The sequence below is a fragment of the Belonocnema kinseyi genome, chromosome 5 (assembly GCF_010883055.1).
Source record: "Belonocnema kinseyi isolate 2016_QV_RU_SX_M_011 chromosome 5, B_treatae_v1, whole genome shotgun sequence".
In the NCBI taxonomy this organism is placed as follows: domain Eukaryota; kingdom Metazoa; phylum Arthropoda; class Insecta; order Hymenoptera; family Cynipidae; genus Belonocnema; species Belonocnema kinseyi.
This window is the reverse complement of record NC_046661.1, coordinates 82034483-82059282: the sequence shown is the minus strand read 5'-3', so window position 1 is coordinate 82059282 and position 24800 is coordinate 82034483. Positions and strand designations below refer to the sequence as shown.

The 24800-nt window shown below is 26.4% G+C and overlaps 1 protein-coding gene across 1 annotated transcript in view; it reads right to left on the bottom strand.

Moving 5' to 3' along the window:
* LOC117173744 (eukaryotic translation initiation factor 5B) overlaps positions 1-24800 on the bottom strand; it is a 481426-nt gene that overhangs the window by 206370 nt on the left and 250256 nt on the right. Inside the window, exon 12 of the mRNA XM_033362384.1 lies at positions 11938-12145. Within this exon, the coding sequence (XP_033218275.1) occupies positions 11938-12145 (208 nt within the window). The remainder of the gene's footprint in view (positions 1-11937; positions 12146-24800) is intronic.

Genomic DNA, 24800 nt, shown 5'->3' with positions numbered 1-24800 from the left:
GAGCTCCAAGGAGATTATGTTGAAAAATAAAAAAAAATTTACCAAAAAAAAATTGTTTTTATACTTCATTCTAAGGACTTATTGAACTACCCTCGTATAATAGTACTTGCAAGAAAAATAAATGGATTTGTACTTTCAATATAAATCTTTATTTCAAAACACTAATACTTTAGATTATTATTTATTGAAGAAAGAAGACAGTTGTAGCGTTGAAAATTTGTCTGATGTTATTTATTTGATAAAATGCAAATGTTGCAATAAAGTTTATAGAGTTGAAACTGGGAGGAAATTAAAAACTTGAATTGTTGAACATAAAAGAGATTGTGAAACAGGAAATTTGAATACGGGTCCTGGAGTTTGCCATCTTTCTACAAAAAAAAAAGGAACAGAATAACACCTCCAAAACCATTCATAAACACAGACTTTTCCGATAATTATAGTTTCAATAAAGTTTCAAGACATTAGTCGAAAATGACGCCATGGGATTTTTATTAATTGGATTTCCACACACATCATTGGATATGTTTTCCTAATAAAACAGGGATTAAAGCAATGTCCGGTTTGAAAATAAACTCACTATAATTTTCCGGTTTTATCTATTCTAAAAAAATGTGTTGAAGCAATCTGAAGCCTTTGAACTCGAAAGCGTTCGATCTTGACTCTGCTTAAGCTTTAAAATTTGAAAGCCTCGTAAGCGAGAGAGAGCCTCCAATTTACAAAACATCCTCAACTTTAACGACCGGTAGCAAAAAGTGCCATAAACTTAAGAGTTAAGATATGCGTCCGTTTTGAACGAGGAGCTGAGCAGGAGCAATAACAGGACGTGTAAAAAAAGAAAAAAGAAAAAAAAAAGATAACTTTTCGACTTTTACATAGGAGACGTTATTAACGATATGATCGATAAGCTATAAAGGCTGTCGTTTCCGGTGCTCAGGGGGGTCCACCCTCAGCTTCCTGTCGGCTGCTGATCGCCGAGTGCACATTTGTCGATAAACGCCGATCTTCTATGGCTTACACTCTTTACATTCGTTACCGCAGAGCAGAGTTTCGAACAGGTTTTCTCCAAGGGGGAAACAACTCTGGTAATCTGCTCGACCGCTCGGTGATCGGTACTGCTAATCCACGTACAATAAGAATAATCCAGTATAATTAGAATATTTCATTGTAATTCGTTGTGGCCAACTTGTAATCTGAAGTAATCAACTAGAACACCGGGGTAATCCATTTGTAATCCAGCGTAATCCAGTTCTCAAGTGGAACAATCCAGTTCCAATCCGACTAATTCACTTGTAATCCACCGTGACCCAGAACCATCCGTATCGTAATCCGAGGTAATTCAAGTAATTCGAAATATTGCGGCATAATCCACTTGTAATCCAAGGGAATCAACTTTTAATCCGTTTCTAATTCAAAACCATCAGGTTCTAATCGGGAGTAATAAACTTGTAACCCGGCTCAATCTCGGATAATCCACTTGTAATATGGAGTAATTCAAGTAATTTGAAAAAATCCTACTATTCTAGAGTAATCCACTTGTAATCTAAAATAATTCACTTGTGAGCCGAAGCAATCAACTTGTAATCAACAAAGTAATCCACTTTTAATAATCTACTTCGAGAATAAAGTAATACACCGGTAATTTTAAGTAATCCACTTGTAACACGAAGTAATCCAATTAAAACACGAAGTAATCCACTTGTAATTAGTAGTAATCCGATTGTAATCGAATTTTAATAATACAGTTCTAATTTAGAGTTCTCCAGTTCTAATCTAGAAGAATGAAATTGTGATTTCAAGTAAATCACTTGTAATCTTAATTAATCCACTTTTAGGATCTCCCTTATAAAATAAAGTATTCCAGTTTTAATAGGTTTTATCACCTTGTAATCCGGCATGCTACACGATAATCCACCTGTAATCCGCTGTAATTCAAGTAATTAGGAATATTGCAGCATAATCCACTCGTAATCCACTTGTAATCTAAAATAATTCCTTTATGAGCTGAAGCAATTAACTTGTAACACAAAGTATTGCATTTGCAACACGAAGTAATCCACTCTTAATATTTCAGTTCTAAAATAAAGTAATGCACTTGTAATTTTAAGTAATCCACTTGTAACACGAAGTAATCCACTCGTAATTAGGAATGATCCGCTTGTAACCCAATTTTAATAATACCGTTATAATGTAGAGGTCTCCAGTTGTAAACTAGAACAATAAAATTGTTATTTTAAGTAATCCAATTGTAATTTTAAGTAATCTGCTTTAAGGATATCCCTTATAAACTCAAGTAATCCAGTTTTAATAGGCTTTATAAGCTTGTAATCCACCGTGATCCAGAATAATGCGCTCGTAATCCGAGTAATTTATATAATTTGGAATATTCCGAAATAATCCACTTGTAATCCAAGGGAATCCACTTTTAATCCGAGTATAATTTGAAACAATGCAGTTCTAATCAGAAGTAATAAACTTGTAATCCAGTTCAATCTCCGATGCTCCACGTGAAATCAGATTAATTCAAGTAATTTGGAAAAATCCCAGTATTCTAGAGTAATCCACTTGTAATCTACAATATTTCACTTGTAAGCTCAAGCAATTAATTTTTAACACATAGTAATCCACTTTCAACACAAAATAATCCACTTGCAACACCCTACGCCTACTGCCCTGAGAAACTGCGTGAGCCAGCAGTTATAGGAAGGCCGAGAACGGGGTGACTGAAAGCGAGAGTTTCGTGTAATCTGGAAAAATCCCAGTATTCCAAAGTAATCCACTAGTAATCTAAAATAATTCACTGGTGAGCTGAAGCAATCAACTTGAAACACAAAGTAATCCACTTTCAATAATCTGATTCTAAACTAAAGTAATATAATTGTAATTTTAAGTCATTCCCTCGCAACACGAAGTAATCCATTTATAACACATAGTAATAAACTTGTAACATGAAGTAATCCACTTGTAATTAAGAGTAATCCTCTTGTAATCTAATTTTAAAAACACAGTTCTCATCTAGAATTCTCCAGTTCTAAACTAGAATAATAAAATTGTAATTTTAAGTAATCCACTTGCAGACTCTGCCTTCTAAGATCGGGTCAACCGGTTTTAATAGATTTTATCCACTTGTAATCCAAAGAGATCCAGGACAATCCACTCGTAACCCGCCGTAATTTGAGTGATTCGGAATATTGCGGAATATTCCACTTGTAATCAAGAAGAATCCCTTTTTAATTCGCATCTATTTTCCAAAAATCTAGTTCTAATCAGGATTAATAAACTTGTAATGCGGTTCAAGGTCGCGTAATCCACATGTAATATATAGTAATTCAAGTAAATTGAAAAAATCCCAGTATTCTAGATTAATCTATTTGTAATCTGAAGCAATCCACTTTTCATGCAGCATAATCCACTTTTAATCTGGAATAATCCAGTTTTAAACCAGAATAATAAATCTGTAATTCTAAATAATCCACTTTTAATCTTAAGTAATCCACTTTTAATCTGAAGTAATTAACTTATAAACGGATTAATCCACTTGTAAGCTCAAGCAATCCACTTGTAACGCGAATTAATCCACTTGTAATCCAGCATAATCCACTTTTATTAATCCAGTTCTAATATGGTCTTATCCACTTGTAATCCAGCATGATCCACTTGTTATACTGAATAATTCAGGATGATCTACTATTAATCTGGAGATAGGGTAATACAGAGTAATCTATTTGTAATCTGGTATCATTGAGGTAATTTGGAGTAATCCCAGTATTATGGAGAAATACACTTGTAATCTGGCATAATCCCGCTCTAATCGGTAGTAAATCTGTTCTAATCTGGAGTACTGTACTGGTAACCTGGAGCAATCCAGGATAATATACTTGTAATCCGGAGAAATTCAAGTAATTCGGAAAAATCCCAGTATCTCTCCCCGATTCTCGGGTTTCAAGAAGAGAGCATCGTGGTTTCGTTGCTGTTCTTGTCTGCTCAAATTTTTCTTGTCTTGATAAGGGTGCTGAATGAGTGGCGAAACTTTAGCGATTTATTTTTACAAATGTTTATTATTTTTTTTATAGAAATAAAAATACAAAAAAAAACAAAAGAAATTTTCTTTTCTCTTTTTATTTTTGTAAAAAAAAATTTTTTACTTTCCTTCTTTAGGAAAATTGTTATCTTGTTTCAAATTGCAATATGAACATTAGATGCACTTTATTAAGTAAGAAATAAATAAATAAAAATTGCAAACAGCGAGAGTTGAAAGCGTGAATATTTCAAAGTCGATTTTCTTGAAAACGGCAAAAAATCGCATATTACTGCTTTGGCAAATTATTACTGAGATAAGAGCTTTCATCTAAAAAAATTATGAACCGAAACTAAAGTTTACAATTGGTCGTCTCCCCTTGTTCAACCTGAACAGAAAATTCCCTTTTGTGAAAGAAAAAATAATTTTAGGATGATAGATGGAGGTCTTCTGCGTTTCAACTCTCGATGAGTCTGTCCTATTAAGTATTTATCTTGAAGAACTGAGCCAGGATCAATTTCCTGGTGCAATGAAGAATGAAAAATGAACTGCTTTTACTAACTACTTCTCATCATATTAATCAACTAGGAGATAAGCCCCGTACAAATTATAGCGATCTGCTATGCGATTAAAGTTTATCAATGAGTTCCTGTTTTGATCGGGTCTTGGCAACCATTAATCATATCATAAACCCTGCTGATCGACTTTCACATTTATTTTCTATCTGCTGTGATATGATTGCACAGGGTGGCAATTCATGCGACAATTTCAATTTTCAGGTCGTTTCCAATTATTCCCGGTCAAATTTGATTAATTTTCCGGGTTAATTACAGGATGACTGTTTTTGTCAAAGAAAAAAGTTCCCGGTCATTTCCCGGTTTTTTCCCGGTTCGCAAACATTTTTCACGGTCGATGAAATTTAAAAAAGCAAACACTAAATCTAGTTGTTCCATTCGAAGTAATAAGAACTGAACTGCAAATGAAAGCACTCCAAGTGAAACTCTTGAATTTGAAACTTCGAAAATTGAAGTTTAAAATTTGTTTAATTCAACAATTTTTTATTCAAATGCTCAATAATTTGCACGTATAACGTGTAAGCTACTATCACTTTTCAACTGAAATATTTTAAATTAAATGTATTTAAACTGCCAAATTACAAATTTTTAACTTTTTTAAATTGTAGAGTTCAAAGATTCATTCCCAAAAATATAAATCCACGTTATAATTATAAATGCTCTAAATTGAAGAATCAATCACTGAATTTAAAAATATTCAAAATAATACCATTTTGAAGCAATTTTAAATTCTAATTCCAGTTCAGAATTGTTTAAAAATTGAAAACTCCCTATTTAAATGCGGAGTTTTTATTATTTTCAAAAAATTTCCTGGTTAAATCCAGAATTTTAATTCTTTTCAAAAATTTTCTATTTCAACTAATTGTAAGAATTACAACTTTTTGGAGAAATTCCCTGTTCCAATTCATAATTTAATTTTTTCGCAAATACCTCGTTTTAACACTGTACAATAATTTTGTTGAAAAAATTCAATTTTCCATTAAGAATTGTTTTTCTCATGGATAAATTCCAGTTCCAGCTCAGAATTGATAAAAAATTGAAAATTCCTTGTTCAAATCCGGAATTGAATACTTTTCGAAAATTTTCCGTTTCCAAAAAGAATTCGAATTTTTGTAAAATTCTCTGTTCCAATTCATATCTTTAATTTTTCTCAAAAATTTCCTGTTTCAATTTAGAATTAGAATTCATTATAATAAGAAATTCCCTGTTCCAGCTCGGAATTTATTTAAATTTTAACATTCTCTGTTCCAAGAAGAATTATAATTCTTTTGGATAAATACCAGTTTCAATTCAGAATTAATTAAGATATGAAATTCCCGGTTATTATTCTGAATAAATTCTAGTTCCAACTATAAATTTGTAAAAGATTGAAAATTCTCTGTTTAAATTATGTTAAATTAGTTTAATTTTAAATAGTTTAAAAATCCTTAAAACGCTTCGATTATTCTATTTCAAGATATTGAAACATCTACATGTTGTTTCCAATTTTTTCAAATTCAGAAATATTATTAAAAGTTTTTCACAGCTTCTAAATATCTTTTAAAATTATTCAAATGTAAAATAATTTTAAAAATCATTTTCAATTTTCTTAGCAATTAAACAAAATTTTGTTATTAAAAAGCTTCTAAATATTATGTTGGAAATTTGCCAAAAGTTTCACACGTAGACACTTCGTTTAAATTTTTTGAAATCATTAAAATTTTTAAAATAATTTTGAATTTTTTCAAAACTTGTATATATTTCTTCAACTTACTCGATTTTTTCTAACAATAATAGGTGTTTATTTGTTATTTATATATCCAAATTAAGAAGTTGACTTACATATTAAATTTTTTAAAATAGAACAATTAAAATGGTAATTTTCAAAGTTTAGTTTTTTTGTTCCGTTTTGAGTAATTTACTTATAATTACTGATTTTAAATGTACATTAAGATAATGTAATTTAAATTTATTAAATTTTTATAAATATTAATTAACTGTTCTTTTTTTTAGTTGAAAAATTTTTAATTACGTGGTTTAAAAATGGAATATTTTAGACAGAAATTTAATAAATGCCTTTAAGCATAAATATATTATTTAAAAGTTATTTAAAAATTAAAAATACTTTATTAAGTTTCAATAGGGCGTTTACATTTGCTTAAGATCTTCCAATTGAAACAGTTTCTTTTTTAACGTTAAAATCTGAAAGTTCTAATATTGTGAACTGATGCCAAATCGTTTTTTACAATCAATTATTATTTATTTTAAAAATTTTAGAGTGCAATTGAAATTTAAAAATCATAATTTAATTCATATTCACAGTTGATCAACTAAAAATGTTTGTTATCAAAAATCTTCTATTTTAAAAGGTCCTAATTTTTTATTTCTTAAGTCTTTAAAACTTCATTTTGAAATCCTTTTAATTTAAATACGCATTCTAAACTCAATGCTATCATAATTTAATTCACAATTTAACTAATTATTTAAAATACGGTTGAAATCTAAGTTAGACGGATTTTGTCCAAAAATTTGTAAAACTCCCGGTCAAAAAATAAATTCACGGTCATTTCCCGGTTTTTCCCGGTCTTATAAAATCCCCGGTCATTTCCCGGTCCAGCGATCACCCTGAATTATTAATTGCTTCGGTCGCAAAGCTTCATTTTCAAAATTCCCTCCCCTTTCCCTGATTTTTTCTTGACTAGTTTTTTATTTTCTCAAATCATCAATATTTTTAGACGAAAATTCTCAACATGTCGCATTTTTAATATAAGATATTTTATAAATGGAACAGAAAATTTTTTTATTTATATTTTTAAATGTTAAAATTTATATTTGCAGGAATGCCAAAAAGTGAATAATGTGTATCATTAATGTGACTAAACTTCTTCTGAATTTTAAAGAATTCAAAGGAATTGGATGAAATTAATAAGAATTCAGGTTAAATTCTAAATCTTAAAAAAACTCAAGTTAAATTCAATAGAATTAAAACAAATTGGAAAAATACAACAAAATTCCACTGATTTCAGTCAAATTTGAGTGAATTTAGAGGAATTTAAAGGAAAAGAGAAGAATTAGACAACATTAATAAAAATTCAAGTGAATTGAAAATAGTTGAAAAAATGCAAAATTTATTGATTCAGTTTGAGAGTAAATTAAGCAAAAAATAGAAAAAAAATCCATTGAATTGAATAAAATTTAGTGACTTTAGAAGAATTTATGCGAACTAAAAAAACTGAAGAGAAATCAAAAGACTTTAGACGATTCCGGATAAATTATTAAGAATTTTGGGTGAATTTCAAATAAATTCAAATGCATTGAAAAAAATAAATGCAAATCTCTTCGAAAAAAGAGTTGAATTTTAAACCAAGAAAGATTTTCAGTTAAAAGAGAAAAAAATTCAATCAAATTGTTGAATTTTTAATCCAATAAGGAGATTTCAATCCGAAATTATGAAATTTCGACTAAAATGTTAATTTTAAATGAATTTTTAAGAAATAGTTAATTTTTTAACCAAAAGATAGATCCTCAACTAATAAAATGAATTTTTAACAAATTATTTCAAGTATTACAAACCAAATGCATAGATTTTCAACCTAATAGATGAATTTTCACACAAAAACAAAATATTTTCTACAAAAAAACTAACTTTTATAAAAGAATTAAGTTTCCATTTTCAACAAAGTAGGTAAATTTAATCAAGAAGATTAATTTTCCGCCTAGGAAGGTGGATTTAGAACAAAAATACATACATTTTCTGCCACAATGTTGAATTTTGAAATAAAATCTATAAATATTTGGCCAATAATGAAGTAAGTAAATTTTCAGTTAAAAAAATTAATTTTCATTCAAATATAAACAAAAATAAATCATTTTTTAACAAAACAGCTAAATTTAATAGAGAAGATTAATATTCTGCCAAAAAAATGAATTTGCAACAAAATACATACATCAACACAACATACAATACATACACAACAATTTGGCAGGAAACTAAACGATTTGGTTGAAGCTTAACTTCTTGGTTCGAAATTCAACTACATATTTTCGTAGAAAATCAACCATTTGGTTAAGATTTAAACTATTTATTTAAAAACGTAATTTTTGAACTTTTTTAAATAACCTTTTTTATTGTTTGATTATATTTTAAGTAATTAAAATTTAACTGTTTTGTTGATAATTTCTTTTTTAGCTTCAAAATTGACCAATTTTGTTAAAAATTTGTTTTCTTAAATATTCCCTTCTTTCGTTTAAAATTAAACTACTTTGATTAAAAGTTGTTTTAGTTTGGTTTAAAATTAATTTTTTTATCTGAAAATTTAAATATTTCATTTTTTGTTGAAAATGTCTTCTTTGTAAGTTAAGAATAAACCTATTTGGTAGAAAATGTATGTATTTTGTTGAAAAAAATTCTTGTTAGTTGAAGATTGAACGATATTGTAAAAATCCATCTTCTTTGGTTAAATTTAAGTTTGAATATTTGATCAATAATGAAACAGTTTTAGATTGAAGTTGAATCATTTTTCTTCGAAAATTTGATTTTTTTATTCTTGAACATTTATTTTTTTGGTTGAAAACTAACTTTTTTGTCGAAAATTCAACTATTTTATTACAAAGTAATCTTTTGCAGCTAGAAATTTAATTTTAAAAAAATTTTTAAATATAAAATTCGTACTTTTGGAATAAAAATTAAACTTTGTTAGAAACGTATTTTTTTTAATTTATTTTTTAAAATGTAAAATTCACTTTGTTGTAAAAAATGGAACGAAGTGTCTTCTAAAAAAATCAATTTTTTATTTGAAAATTCAAGAATTTTGTAGGAAATTTAATTTTTTTAGTTTGAAGTTTAATTTTTTTTTTAATATTCGACGATTTGGCTGTAAAATGTTTGAAAATAAAGTTCGTTGCAAAAAATCACACTATTTTCTTATAGAGCAATCTTTATCGGTTAAAAGGTTAACAGTTTTGTTGATAATTTGAATTTTTTAATAGAAAATTCGTCTTTTCAGATTAACAACTTATATCTTTTAGTAAAAACGTAATTTTTTTGTTTGAAAATTCTTTCTTTTTGGTTTAAAATAAACTTTTCTGTTGAAAATTCAACTATATTTAAAAAAAGCAAAGTTTTAGTTTAAATTCATCTATTTTTCTGCAAATGAAATTGTTTTTTATTGAACTTTAATCTTTTTGGTTTAAAAATGCAACAATTTGGTTTTGAATTAATTTTTTTAATTCATCTCTTTTGATTAAAAGTTGACTTTCTTGTTAAAAATGGAACTATTTTGTTAAAAATTTATCTTTCTTGATTAAAAATTGACATTTCTGTTAAAAATTCTATTATTAGGTTAAAAAGTCATCTTTTTGGTGGATTACACTATTTTTGCTAAAACATAATTGAATTTTTGTTTTCAAATTCGACCATTTCGGCTACAATTGATCTTTGTATGTTTGAAATTGAAATATTTGGTTAAAAATAGAACTATTCAGTTTACAATTCATATATTTTGTTGAAAATTCATCTTTTACGGTTGAAAATTGAACTATTTTCATAAAAAAAATTCGACGGTTCAACTGAAAAATTAACTGTATTGTTGCAAATTTCATTTATCGTGGTAGAAAATTAATTTTTTTATGCTGCAAATGTAACTACTTTGTTGAAAATTAATCTTGTTTGGTTAATGATTCTCCTTTTTTAACAATTTGTATTTTTTGCTTAACCAATCATTATCAACTGAAAATTTAATAATCTATATCTTTAATGAAATAGCATTATTTACAAATTCGTCTTTATAGGTAAAAAAATCATCTTCTCTGTTGAAAATAAATCTGTTTTGGTTAAAAATTCAACTGATTTGTAGAAAATTTCTCGTTTTGGCTTGGAAATTAACTCATCCGGTAGGAAATTAAACAGTTAGGTTAAGAATACAACTATTTATTTGAAAACGTAATTTTTTAACTTTTTTTTAATTACCTTTTTTGTTGTTAAATCATATTTTGGGATTGAAAATTCACTGTTTTTGTCCATAACTCGTCTATCAGCTTCAAAATTCAAGATTTTTTTAAATTATTCACCTCTTTGTTTAAAAATTAAACTACTTTGTTTAAAAGTCATTATGGTTTGGTTTAACATTAAATTTTGCATCCGAAAATTTAACTATTCCATTTTTTTCTTTAAAAAATTCGACAGTTTAGCTAAAAACTCAACTATATTGTTGCAAAATTCATTTATCGTGGTATAAAATTAATTTTAACAATTCGTATTTTTGCTAAAACAATCATTTTTAACTGAAAAATTAACAATTCTATTTTTGGTTAAATATTAAACTTTTTTAGTTGGAAAATTCAACTAATTGGTTCAAAATTAATATATTTGGTTGAAAATTACTTTTTTTAGATTATATATTTATATTTTTTGTGCAAAAAATAAAATAAATAATCGATTCTAAATTATAAACAATAAATAAATGATCATATCAATAAATTATTATTATCATAAATAATCATATTCATAGGAAACTGTATTATTATCAGAGCTACTTACTATCGAATAGTGTAAATGTGATTCCACAATTTGTGAAAATCGAAATCAAAACTATCGATCCAGTTGTCTTCAAATAACAGAAAATACTTAACGCCATTTCTGACAAGATGGAAAATAAATCTGAAAACATTTTTAAATTAAGTTTTTCTGAAAAAGATCTTCTCACTTCTCCGGTCAGGTGCTTTCCCATTAAGCTATTAGAGAGATCAAAGAAGAATCTTTTTTCGGAAATACACGCTATCTCAAGCCAGATGTTACATTTATGATCCGAGTAATTTAAAGGAATCTGTATTATCATCAAAGCTAGTTACTATCGATCATATTTCTGTATTTCTGAAAAAATATTCTTCTTTCGATTTCTCTGATAGCTTAATGGGAAAGCACCCGACCGGCAATTAAATTTCTGTGGTTCAATTCCCAATGGAGCAAAGTGAGAAGATCTTTTTTCAGAAAAATTTAATTTTACTAATCAGGGGTAGAGGGGTGCAAACTAGGGTCGTCTACTAGGAGGGACAGGGCCAAAGGGGACATACCCAAAATTGATAAGATAGTTTATGGACGGCTACTTACTTATGCGGGTTTAAAAAAATTGGGTAAGAAGGGAAATAGGGGACTGATCGTGATCCCTGCAAGTTCCGACTAAAGAGTGGGTCAACCAGGTGGCTTTTCAGGGTTTTAATCTTGAGAACTTGGGAAAGGGAGGTTTGTTTTGGATTTGTACATTAGATTTGACATTTGGCATTTAGATGTTTAGATATTTAGATGTTCGGAAAGAAAGGACATTGGAAACAGATTTTTTTTTAATTGAGTAATGTTTTGAGAGGACTCACTGTTGGCATGACTTTCAACTTGCAGGGGAAGACTGCGATATGTTTGTGCTCGTCACGTTTACGTTGCCTGAGCTCCTCCCTATAGGCGGTGAACTTGTCGAAAAGATGGTAGATGATGTCTGCCTGGAAGATTTTCACGCCAATAGAATCTGCTAATTCCTGGGCATCCTTCTCGATTTTCACGTCGAAGGCAAGAATCGTCGCGTATCTGCAACAAAAGAAGTTATTTTTAATTCCTAATACTGCAAACAGTAACAATTTAAATAACACTGCCAAGTATTCTGGGTGTATCCCGGATGAAGTTGAGTAACAATTTCACTAAAGAAAATTATTAGTTGGGCCAACTATTTAGTTATTAAGATATGACACAGCTATTTTCTTAGTTGCTGCAGCAATTTGATTAGTTGCAGTGACTATTCAATTAGTACGAGCAACTACGAAAATGGCTGTCCCAGCTAATAAAATAGCAGTAGCATAGCTTACAAACTACATAATTAGCTGAACTAAGCACTTTGCCAGTCTTGGTGATAATTTGAGGTCATAGTATAGACAATAAGCAAGAAAAATTGTTCGGCGAGTGATGTACGATAGTTTAGGATCAGTTATATAAGACTATACTTATATCCTGATATAAGATCAAGATTAAGTTATAAGATGAACTTGTTCCTAGTTATTCCTAGTAGAATTATACAGGGTTTCGATAACTTCATTGTCAAAATTCCCTAATTTTATCTTGAACGATTTTTCATTCTCCTTTATTATTAACATTCAAATAACAGCATCTTGATCTTGTAATACTTTTGACATAAAATCATTTATAAACGGAACAAAACAGTATTTCAGATGCAAATTTAAAATTTTAAAATTTATTAATTTTTTTTTAAAGCAGAAAATGTCTTTTCTACCATAAAAAAATGACTTCTTTAACAAAATACTTGAATTTTCAACAAAATAATTAAATTGTTAACATAATAGTTAAATTTTCAACCTAAAAAGATAAATTCACAACAAAAAAGTTTCATAGACTGTATTTTAATCAAAAAATTAAAATTTAAACCCAAACATTTTAAACCAAAAAGCACAATTTTCTCTACAAAAATAGAATTTTCAAAACAAAAATAAGACGTTTTAGAACAAAATTAATTTTCCACGAAACTAATGCATTTTTACCCAACAAGAATGAAATCTCAAACCAAGAAATTTTTGTTTACCAAAAAAGCTGAATTCTCAACTAAAAAAGATCAATCTTAAAAAAATCGAAAAGTTACATTTTCAGTTAAAAAATGTAATTAAAAAAAGAAGACTTTTCGACTAAACAATTAGATTTTCAACCAACGACATAAGCCTAGAATCTAAAAAATACATTTTTGACAATTTGGTTTAAATTTTACCGAAGCAGATGAGTTTTCAATTAAATAAGATTATTTTTTAACAAACTGATTCAACCAAATCATTAAAAAAAAAGTTGAATACTCAAGCGAAGAAGAATAATTATTAACAAAAAAGTTTTATTTACATAACAAAATTACATTTCTGCTAAAACAGATGAATTTTTAAAACAAAAAGATAATTTTTCAAAAAATAGTTGAATTTTTTTGTTAAATAATATTTTAGTTGACTTTTCACAGTCAAAATATGAATAATCAAACAACAAATGAGTTTCTAGGAAAAAATTGAATTTTCAATCTAAAAAGCCGAATTTTTAACGAAAAAGAATGAATTTATGATAAAATTGTTGAATTCTCTACAAAATAGTTCCATTTTTATACAAAAAGATGAAAATTCTCTTAAAACAGATGAATTTTTATTTAAAAAAGAAAGCAACTTTTAAAAAAATTGAATTTTCATCCAAAAAAGATTTTACTTGACTTTTCATTATCAAAATAAAAATTTTTTAACCAAAAATAAGTGTCTACGAAAAGAATTGAATTTTCAATCCAAAAAGACAACTTTTATCAAAATTTTATTTAATTTTTTAACAAAATAGTTGAATTCATTCAAAAAATAAGGCTTTTTAATAAAATTGTTAATTTTCAACCAAACTGTTGCACTTTTTATAAGAAAGATGAAATTTCGCCTTAAAACAGATCAATTTTTATTTTATTTTTTATTTTTGAATAGTATGGAATTTTCATCCAGAAAGGATTTCAGTTCTATTTTCAACACCAAAATATTAAATTTAAACAAAAATTAAATTTTCCAAGAAATATATTTTCAACAAAACAGAATTTTTAACAGGAAAAGTGTGAATTTCCAACAAAAATGATGAGATTTTTAAACGAACAACTGCATTTTTATCCAATAAAGATATAAATTCTGCAAAAGCAGTTCACACTTCAATCCCAAAATAAGAATTGTATACAATAAGCTCATTTTCTTCTAAATAGTCGAGTTTTTAAGAAGATTTTAAAATTTTGTAACCAGAAAGTTGCATCTTTGGCCAGGAAAAATGAAAATTCTACTAAAACAGGTGAATTTTTTAATGAAAAAGACAAATTTCCAAAAAAAGAGTTGTATCTTCATAAAAAAACATTCTAATTGACTTTTCGACACAAAAATACGAGTTTTAAAGAAAAAGTAAATTTTCTAGGAAATAGTTGAAATGTCAACAAAACAGTTGTATTTTTATCCAAGAAAGCTGCAATATTTGATCCAAAAAAATGAACTTCTAAATAAAAAAAAAAACATTTCCGGAAAAAATACTTTGCATCCAAACAAGATTTGAGTTGCCTTGTCAGCAACAAAATATTAATTTTGAAGAAAACATTAATGTTCAGCGAAAAGAGTTAAATTCTTACCCTGAAAAGAAGAATTAAAAAAAAAACAGTTGAATTTGTCTTGGGTAAGGCAAATGATAAAAGAAATTTGGAAAGAAGCAGAAAATTTGAAACGATAAGGATGAATTTGCCTATTTGTTTTTGATAAAAAAGGTGCATTTATAAGCAACAGTATAAAGCATAGTGCTATGGTACCATAGCACCATGTGCGTGTAAAAAATGGTTAGTTGTTCCAACTGTTAAGTTAGTAATATATATCTATTTTACTAGTTCGCGCAACAATTCCATTAGTTGCAGTGACTGCTCAATTAATGTCTGCAACTAAGATAATGATTGTCTCAACTAATAAAATAGCTGTATCACATCTTACAAGTACATGGAAAAGGCTGTGCGGTGAGTGATGTAAGATAGTTCAAGATAAGTTTTGGGTAAGGAAAATGATAAAAGAAGCTTGGTTTTTGGTTTTGAAGATTGACGCTACCTCATCGAATGTGTGAGAAGGAGAAAAGTTGAGAAGAAATTAAAAAAATAAGTAAGAAAATTAAGAAAATGTTTCCTCAAAGTAATTTGTATTGAGATCGTGCAAACCCTTAGGGGAGGCATTAATAAAGAAAGAAGTAGGATGGGTGTATTCACTGTGGACAGATTTATTTTCGCTCACTTTATGAACACTTTGCTTCCTCACAGACATGAAATAAATTTGCTTCCTAATAGAGGGAGGTTTATTTTGTCAGTAACCAAGAAAATACTGACACTCAATCAAGTTGATTTTTTGTATATACCAGAAATCTTCAAAGTCACGATTCGGCGGACGATTTCAAATTCCCGGTCATTTCTCGGTTTTTTTCCGGTCAAGTTTTTTAATTTGCCCGGTCAACTAAAAATAACAGACCTTTAACACAACAGAGCAAAACATAAAAAAATAAATGAATTTTCAAATATAATTATGAATCTTCAACTGGAATAATGGAACTTGACACCAAACAGATGAATTTCCCACTAAAATTATGAATAATTAATTTAGAAAATCGAATTTTTAATAAAAAGATGAGTTTTTATATAATGAGATTAATTTTGAAATAAAAAGTTGAATTTTCTGCCAAAAAATACAATTTTCAACAAAATACATGGATTTTAACAAAATAGTTGAATTTTGAATCAAATGAGACAAATTTTGATCTAAATAGTTAAATTTTTAACTAGAAAAAAATGAATTTTAAACGGAAAATGAAATAGTTACTTATCTAGTAAAAACAATATTATTTTCATCTTAATTGATGAATTTTCAACTAAAATGATGAATCTTCAACTGAAATAGTTGAACTTTTAACCAAAAAAGATCAATTGTCAACCAAAACTGCCATAATTAAGTTTTTTAAGAAACCAATATGAAACTATATGAGATTAACTTTCAAAAGAAAAATATCATTTTCTACCAAAAAAGTCGATTTTTTGACTAAATACGTGAATCTTAAGATTAAACAATATTTTAATAATATTCATTTAGACATGTAGATAAAACAAAATTAACATTTAAATTATTAAATACGTGAATTGTTAACGAAATAAATGAATTTTCAATTTAAAAAAGCAAATTTACATCCAAATGGTTAAATTTTTGACTCGAAAAGGTCAATTTTCTGCCAAAAATGGAACAGTAAAATTTTCAGTTGAAAAAATTGACTTTCAACCAAAGTGATAAATTCTCAACTAAAATTATGAATATTCAACTGGAATTGTTGAATTTTATACCTAGCAAAAAGATTAATTTTCAACCAGATAGTTACATTTTTATCCAAAAAAAAAAAAAGATAAAACTCGAACCCAAAATAGAATAGTTGGATTTTTCTATTAAAATCTATTTATCAACCGAAAAAATGGTATTTTCAGAAAAATAGTTGAATTTTCTACTGGAAAAGTTCAGTTTCTAGTTGAAAAAATGATTTTCAACAAAGTAGTAACATTTTCAAAATCAAATGAATTTTCAAATAAAATTATGAGTCTTCAAACAAACAAAATTATATTTTAACAAAAGAATTTCAAAATATGACGAATTTTGACTTGAAACAATTTTAAACCAGAAAAATAAATTTTCCACTAAAATGATGAATCTTTAATTAGAGTAATTAAATTTTGAACCAAAAAGATTAATTTCTACCAAAAAATATGAATTTTCAACTAAACAAGGTCATATATTTTTTAACTAAAAATTGAATGATTAAGTTTTTAGTCAACAATAAATGTGTAACCAAAGAGAAGAATTTTTATCTAAAAATTAAGTAATTTGGTACAAAATTAAACTGCTCTGTAGAAAAAAATTTCATTATTAAAAATTAATTCTTTCAAATGAAAATTCAACTACTCAATGTTTGGGTTTAAATTATTCTCTTTTAGTTTGAAAATTATTCTTTTTCGATTTGAAATTCAAAAACTTGTTAGAAAATTTAACTATTTGGTTGAAAATGTGTGTATTTTGTTGAACATTTTTTTTTGGTAGAAAATCATTTTTTATGTTAAAAGTGTAACTTTTTGGCCGACAATTAATCAGTCTTAGATAAGGATTCTAAATTTTTTTGAGTGAAATTTTTTGTTTGAAAAATCGTTTTTGCTAAGATATCTTTTTTATTTAAAATTCAGCTTCTTAGCTGAAAGCTGAATTGGTTTTTTAAAAACTTGTTTTTTTTTTGTTTTGTTAAATTTAATTTTTTAACTGAAAACTTGAATTTTTTTTTGAAAATTCGTATTTTTTATTGAAAATGAACCCTATTAAAAGAAAATTGAACCACAACATTTTTTATTGAAAATTCGACTATGATAAATTCAAACGTTTTTCATTTTAAATAAAAATATTATTTTGTTGGAATATCAACTATTATATTTTTTGTTAAAAATTATTCTTGATAATTCTTTCTTTTTTTGGTTCAAAATTATAATTTTTTGTAATTGAAAATTTAACTATTTGGTTGAAAATTTTATTTTAAAAAAAATTCGTCTTTTTTGAATTGAAAATTAATTCTCCTTGATGAAAATTAAACTGCTCAATTTATTGTTAATCAATTGATTCCAAAAAAGTATTTTTGGTAGAAAATTAATCTCCTTGGTTGAAAATTTAAATATTTGGTTAAACATTTCTGTATTTTGTTTGTTTTCTTAGAAAATTAAGGAGGGAAGGAAGGGAAGGAGCCTGACAGAAGCTTTAATGCGGACCGAATAAATGAATCGTAGATTATTATATATAATTTGAAACTAAAAAATACCAATCTTGAATGAATTAAAAATTGGAGACCCCAAATTTTTTTCTGTAAACGCTTTCTTAATTTGCTACTGATTCCCTTACCCAATTTAAAATCCCCCGAAAAAATAAAAAGTTCAGGATGTTTCCAATTTAGAGACTTTATCGAGGGACCTAGAAAAACTACACCTCAAAAAGTAAAAAAGGCCTTAATTTCGTCTCAGGTCCCCTCATTTTGTGGGAAAGAGGATTACGAACAAAAAAAGTATTTCCAAAACCACCGAGGGGCTCGACTGATTGGTCCTCGGTTTGAGTAAAAACGTCGCATGTACACAACCTTCTGAGATTGCAGGTGTCACGAGTTTAAATCCTTTCCTTTCGAATTGGGATTTTAGTTTGACAGGTGTCCTTACAAAGATGGAAAGTGGTCCCAAAGAAAAATAAGCCGGAAGTATTATTGGATTTCATCAGATTATAAAAACTAGAAAATATACAACAGTTTAAAATCATTTGCAGGATTAAAAAAAAGGATCTACGCTCAGACAAAAATCAGGGTTTATCAGGTTTCTACACAAAAATTAAAGAAAAAAATTCAATTTAAAAAAAAATCCAGGAGATTTCCAGCTTTCTCACGACAAGAAAATACATTCTTCTAGGTACCTTTATTTATTAAGAAAAATTCTTTCCAAGAAACTTTTGCTGTAGATATAATCAAAGTGAGTTCAATTTTGTATAATATGACCATTTTTTTATAAAAATTGTTGCATTTGATAGAGTTGCATTATTTTTAGGTAATGCAATCTTAATGTTTCATAAAATAATTAATTTTTTAACGAAATAATTGCATTTTTTAGATAACAGTTAAAAAACTGCATTCCCAATGAAAAATTTAATCGCTGAAAATAGTTATATTTTTAACCAAATTGTTGAATATTCAACCTGATATTTAGTTTTCAAATAAAAAGATGAATTTTCAACTAAAATGATTTTCAAAAAGTTATCCTATTTTTTACGGATCCTGTTTAAACGGATTTTTACGGATCTTATGTAAAAATGGCTCTTGTTTCAGTATCCGTAAAAAATAGAAAAAAATTTGTTTGTAACTTAAAAATATGTAGGCGTTTATTTGGTTTATTGAAAAGAAAATAAAAAAATAAAAAACAAAAAATATTTTTTTTGTATATTTTAGGTACAAATAAATCAGATCGCATTTTTCGCCATTATTTGAAATAATATATTCCACTAAAAAGATTTTTTTCTTACTTGCCAAAAAAATGGGAAAAAACACTTTTTTTACAAAAAAAATTTTCTAAATTCAAAATTGGAAAATCTTCAATCGATTTGCCCAATGGTGGACCAAAATTAAAAATAGAAATACAAAAATTACATCATTACAAATTTTTGACAGAAAATATTTAAAAATTTAATAAATGAATTAATTAATTAAATTAAAAATCATCAAATTATAAAAAATTAACTATTGAGTTACAAAATTGATATACATCAAATAATGAAATAACCGTTTGCTATATGTACATGTAAAAAATGAGCCATTTCATTTTTTATTGGCCGATAATTTATAAAAAAGCTGAAACACAAATAAACAAATTCTTAATTTTTTGCAAACTTAAGTTGTATTTGTAAAATATTTGGAAACATTTAAAAATCTTTATAAAGTATTTGAAATCCTGGAAATATTTTGAAATTTTTGTAAATTCGTTCAAATTTTTGAAGTACTTGAAACACTTGTGTGAAATTTTTCTTCATTCTTTGTGAAGTTTTTTGTGTTCATTTCAAATCATTGAAATCTTTTTTAATTATATCAAATTTGTTGAAACCTTTTGAAATCAATTAAAATCTTGGAACTGTTTTCTGAAATCTTTGAAATCTCTTACACTGCACAATATTTTGAAATTCTTGAAATCTTTTGAAATCCTTATGAATTCTTTAAAATATTGGCAAAATCTGTCTGAAATCTGTTGCATTCTTTTGAAGTCATAGAAGTATTAAAAATCTTTGTCAAATATTATGAAATATTCTAAACAACTTTGAAATCGTTTAAAATCTTTGAAAGGTTCTGAAATCTTTCAAATTCTTGTATTCTTTTGAAATTTGTAAGAAATTTGTATAAAATATTTGGAATATTTATGAAATCTTTCTGAAATCCCTTGTATTAATTTCAAATCATTGAAATATTTCAAACCCTTGTGAAATCTTTAGAAATTCTCAAAAAAATTATGGAATCGTTTGAAATCTTAGAAATTCTTGAAATCTGTTGAAATCCTTATAGATTCTTTAAAATATTTGGGAAATAATTCTGAAATCTTTTTTATTATACTAAAATAATTGAGTAGTTTCAAATCTTTGTGACATAATTCAAAATCTAATAAAAATATTGGAAACTCGTTTCAAATCTTTAAAATGTTTTGAAACCTTTGAAATTTTTGTATTTTTTTGAAATCTATTTTAAATTTTTATGAAATCCTTCTAAAATCTTTTGTATTAATTTAAAGACATTAAACTGTTAAAAATATTTGTTAAATCTTCTAAGCAGTTTTGAAATCCTTTCGACTCTTTGAAATGTTTTGAAATCTTTGAAATATGATGTACTGCGCCATTTTTGAAATCTTAGAAATTATTGTAGTATTTTGAAATCTGTTTGAAATTTTTAAGAAATATTTGAAATATTTGCAAAATTTTCTGAAAATTTTTGCATTAAATTTGAAGTCATAACAATATTTTATATTTCTGTGAAATTTTCTAAAAAAATTGGAAATCGTTTCAAATATTTGAAATCTTTATAAATCCTTATTAATTCTTTAAAATCTTTGTAAAATCTTTCTAAAATCTTTTGTATTCCTATAAAACAATCGCAGTATTAAAATTCTCTGTAATTTTTTTTTTTTAATTCTAAACAATTTTGAAATCGTTATAATTCTTTGAAATGTGTTCAAAATCTTTCTGAAATCTTTTGTCATAATTTTTATTGGTTGGAATATTTTATACGTCTGTGAAATATTTTGAAATCTTCTAAAATGATTGAAATCGTTTGATATCTCTGAAATCTGGTTTACTTCTTCTATTCTATTGAAATTTTTAAGGAAAATTTAATGAAGTCTATTACATATTTTCGAAATCTTTCTAAATTGTTTTGTAGGAATTTGGAATCATTAAAATATTTGAAATCTTTTGAAATACTGTAAAAAAAAATAATCTTATATTGCACCCTTCTTGAAATCTTTGAATTTCTTGTGTTCCTCTGAAATCTTTATGAAAATTTAATGAAATCTATGAAATATTTGCAAAATCTTTCTAAATTCTTTTGTATAAATTTGAAATCATTAAAAAAATTTTTATGTTCTAAACTATTGTGAAAATTTTTGAAATCGTTTAAAATATTTTAAAGCTTGTACTACACTTTTCTTGAAGCCTTTAAAATCTTAATAAAATTTTTATGAAATCTTTTAAATCTTTGCGAAATTTTTTAGAATTTGTTTGTATTAATTTGAAATCATTAAAAAAAACTTAAAACTCTGAAATATTCTAAAAAATTTTGAAATCGTTAAAAATATCTGAAATTTTTTGAAATTTGCTAAAAAGTATTGAAATCGTTAGAAATCTTTGAAATCTGGTGTTTCTGGTTTTTGAAATCTTTGAAATTCCTTTCACATTTTTTGGAATTTTAGTGAAATTTTTAAAATATCAGTGAAATATTTCTGAAATCATTTGTATTAATTTGAAATCATTAAAATATTTAAACAATTTTGAACTCTTCTAAAAAAATTTGAAATTTTTTTTAATCCCTGAAATCTGTTGTACTGTACCATGTTGAAATCTTTGAAATTCTTTAAATATTTTAAGATTCTCATGAATTCTTTAAAATATTCGTAAAATCTTTCTGAAATCGTTTGCATTCGTTTGAAATCATAGAAATATTAAAAATCTTTGTTAAATATTTTGCAATATTCTAAACAACTTTAAAATCATTAAAACTTTTGGAAAGGTTTTGAAATCTTTAAAATTCTTGTATTCTTTTGAATTTTTTATGAAATCTTTGTGAAATCTTTCTGAAATCTTTTTTATTATTTTAAATCACTAAAATAATTTATACCTCTATAAAAACTTTTGCAATCTGATAAAAAATGTGAAAATCGTTTAAAATATTTGAAACATTTGTAAAATATTTTTGAAAGCTTTTGTATTAATTTTAAATCATTAAAATATCTTATATCTTTATGAAATCTTTTGAAATCTAAGAAATTGGAAGTTATTTAAAATCTTGGAAATCTGTTGCACTGCAACCTTTTTATAATCTTTGAAATTCTTCTATTCTTTTGAAATTTTTAGATATTTTAATAAAATGTTTGAAATATTAGCAAAATCTTTTTGAAATCATTAAAATATTAAACATATTTTTATATCTTAAATAAACATTTTGAAGTTCACAAAAACATTTGAACCTAAAAAATTTTGAAATTGTTTAAAATCTTGGAAATCCGGTCTGGTGCAACTTTTTTGAAATTTTTGAAATTCTTATATTATATAAGAAATTCTTATATAAATTTTTAGCAATTTTAATGAAGTCTTTTAAATATTAGCGAAATCTTTCTGGTATCTTGCATTAATCTGTAATCATTGAAATATTTGAAATTTGTTGATGTTTTAAAAAAATTTGGTATCTTAGGTTCCTCTGAAATTTTTATAAAATTCTTTAGAAGCCTCTGAAATATTTGAGAAATCTTTTGCATTAATTTTGAAATCATTAAAATATTTTATACCTATCTTAAATCTTCTAAAGAGTTTTGAAATCGTTTGAAACCTGGTGTACTGCACCCTTTTTAAAATCTTAGAAATTCTTGTATTATTTCAAAATCTTTTTGTAATTTTTAGAAATCTTTCAAATAATTGCAAAATCTTTCTAAAATCTTTTGTATTAACTTGCAATCATTAAAGTATTTGAAATTTTTGTGAAATCTTTTAAAATGTTCCAAAACGTTTTGAAATCTTTAAAATCTTTAAAATGTTGTTTTAAAATCTTTATAACATCTTTATGAAATCTTTGAAATCTTTGAGAAATCTTTTGAAAGTCTTTTGTATTAATTTAAAATCATTAAATTATTTTATATCTCTGTAAAATCTTTTGAAATCTTCTAAAAAGTATTGAAATCGTTAGAAATCTTTGAAATCTGGTGTTTCTGGTTTTTAAAATCTTTGAAATTCTTTTCACATTTTTTTAGATTTTAGTGAAATTTTAAAAATATCAGTGAAATATTTCTGAAATCATTTCTATTAATTTGAAATCATTAAAATATTTAAACAATTTGAAATCTTCTACAAAAATTTGAAATTTTTTTAAATCCCTGAAATCTGTTGTACTGTACCATGTTGAAATCTTTGAAATTCTTTAAATCTTTTAAAATCCTCATGAATTATTTAAAATATTCGTAAAATCTTTCTAATATCGGTTGCATTCGTTTGAAATCATGAAAATATTAAAAATCTTTGTTAAATATTTTGCAATATTCTAAACAACTTTAAAATCATTAAAACTTTTGGAAAGGTTTTGAAATAATTGAAATTCTTGTATTCTTTTGAAATTTGTATAAAATATTTGAAATATTGGTACAATCTTTCTCAAATCTTTTGTATCAATTTGAAATCATTAAAATATTAAAAAATTTTATGAAATCTTCTAAAAATTCTTAAATCGTTTCAAATCTTTGAAATGTTTTGAATTATTTGTGAAATCTTTGAGATACGTAAAATCTTTGTGAAATGTTGAAAATCCTCTGAAATCTTTTAAAATCTTTGAGATATTTTGAAATCTCTAGAACGTTGTGTCATCATGGCTGTTTATTATATTTATGGACAAGTGTCTAAGAATGGCCCTTTTCGACAAAGAAGGAGTGGATCTCGGGACAGTGAAGGTACGTGGGTTAGCGTTCGCAGATGATAAGGTTATTATGGCAGAGTCAATCGATGATCTGCTAAGAATAATGAGCAAACGGAATACAAACATGAAGAATATGGACCTCAAAATTAATGCAAATAAAAATTTTGGTGTTGCGAGAAAAGGATCACAAAAGGATATGCAACATTGTCCTAAAAGATGAGAATGGCCCTTTTCGACGAAGAAGTTGTGATTCTCGGGACAGTTGTACGTGGGTTAGCGCTTGCAAATGATGTTGTTATTATGGCAGAGTTAATGGAAGATGTGAAAAGAAAGTTGAACAAACTGAATACAAGAATGAAGAACATTCACCTCAAAATTAACGTCAATAAGAATGATGGTGCTTCAAGAAAAGGGTGAAAAAATAATATGCAACAGTGTCCTTAACGAAAAGACAATAGAATAAATTGATAAGTACGTATATCTTGGTTGGTTAGACAAGTGTCTAAGAATGACCCTTTTTGACGAGAGTGTGGATCTTGGGACATTAGTACGTGGGTTAGCGCTTGTAGACGATAAGGTTGTTATGGCAGAGTAAATTGAAGCCTTGCACGGGAATTCTAGACCAATCACGCTTGCCCCGAAAGGGATATGGCTTAATGTTATATTAATTATAATAATTATTTTCATTGTAAGTTTTTTGGACCACCCTATTCATGATGCTAGTTCTTTTAAAAATCAACTTGCCCATCACTTTTTGTAGGATTAAAAAAATGGATCTCTTAGACTCTGGACCACGAAAAGAATCGAAATTTTTCTTTTGTGGGTCACGAGTCAGTGGACTCAGACTCTCCAGAAAGCTTCGGAGGAAGTACCTCCTTTTGGGGATGATTTGCTCTATCGGTCGATTAAAACTGAGACAGCAGGACGGATATTGCTTCACGGATCGACGAATTCGTGGAGC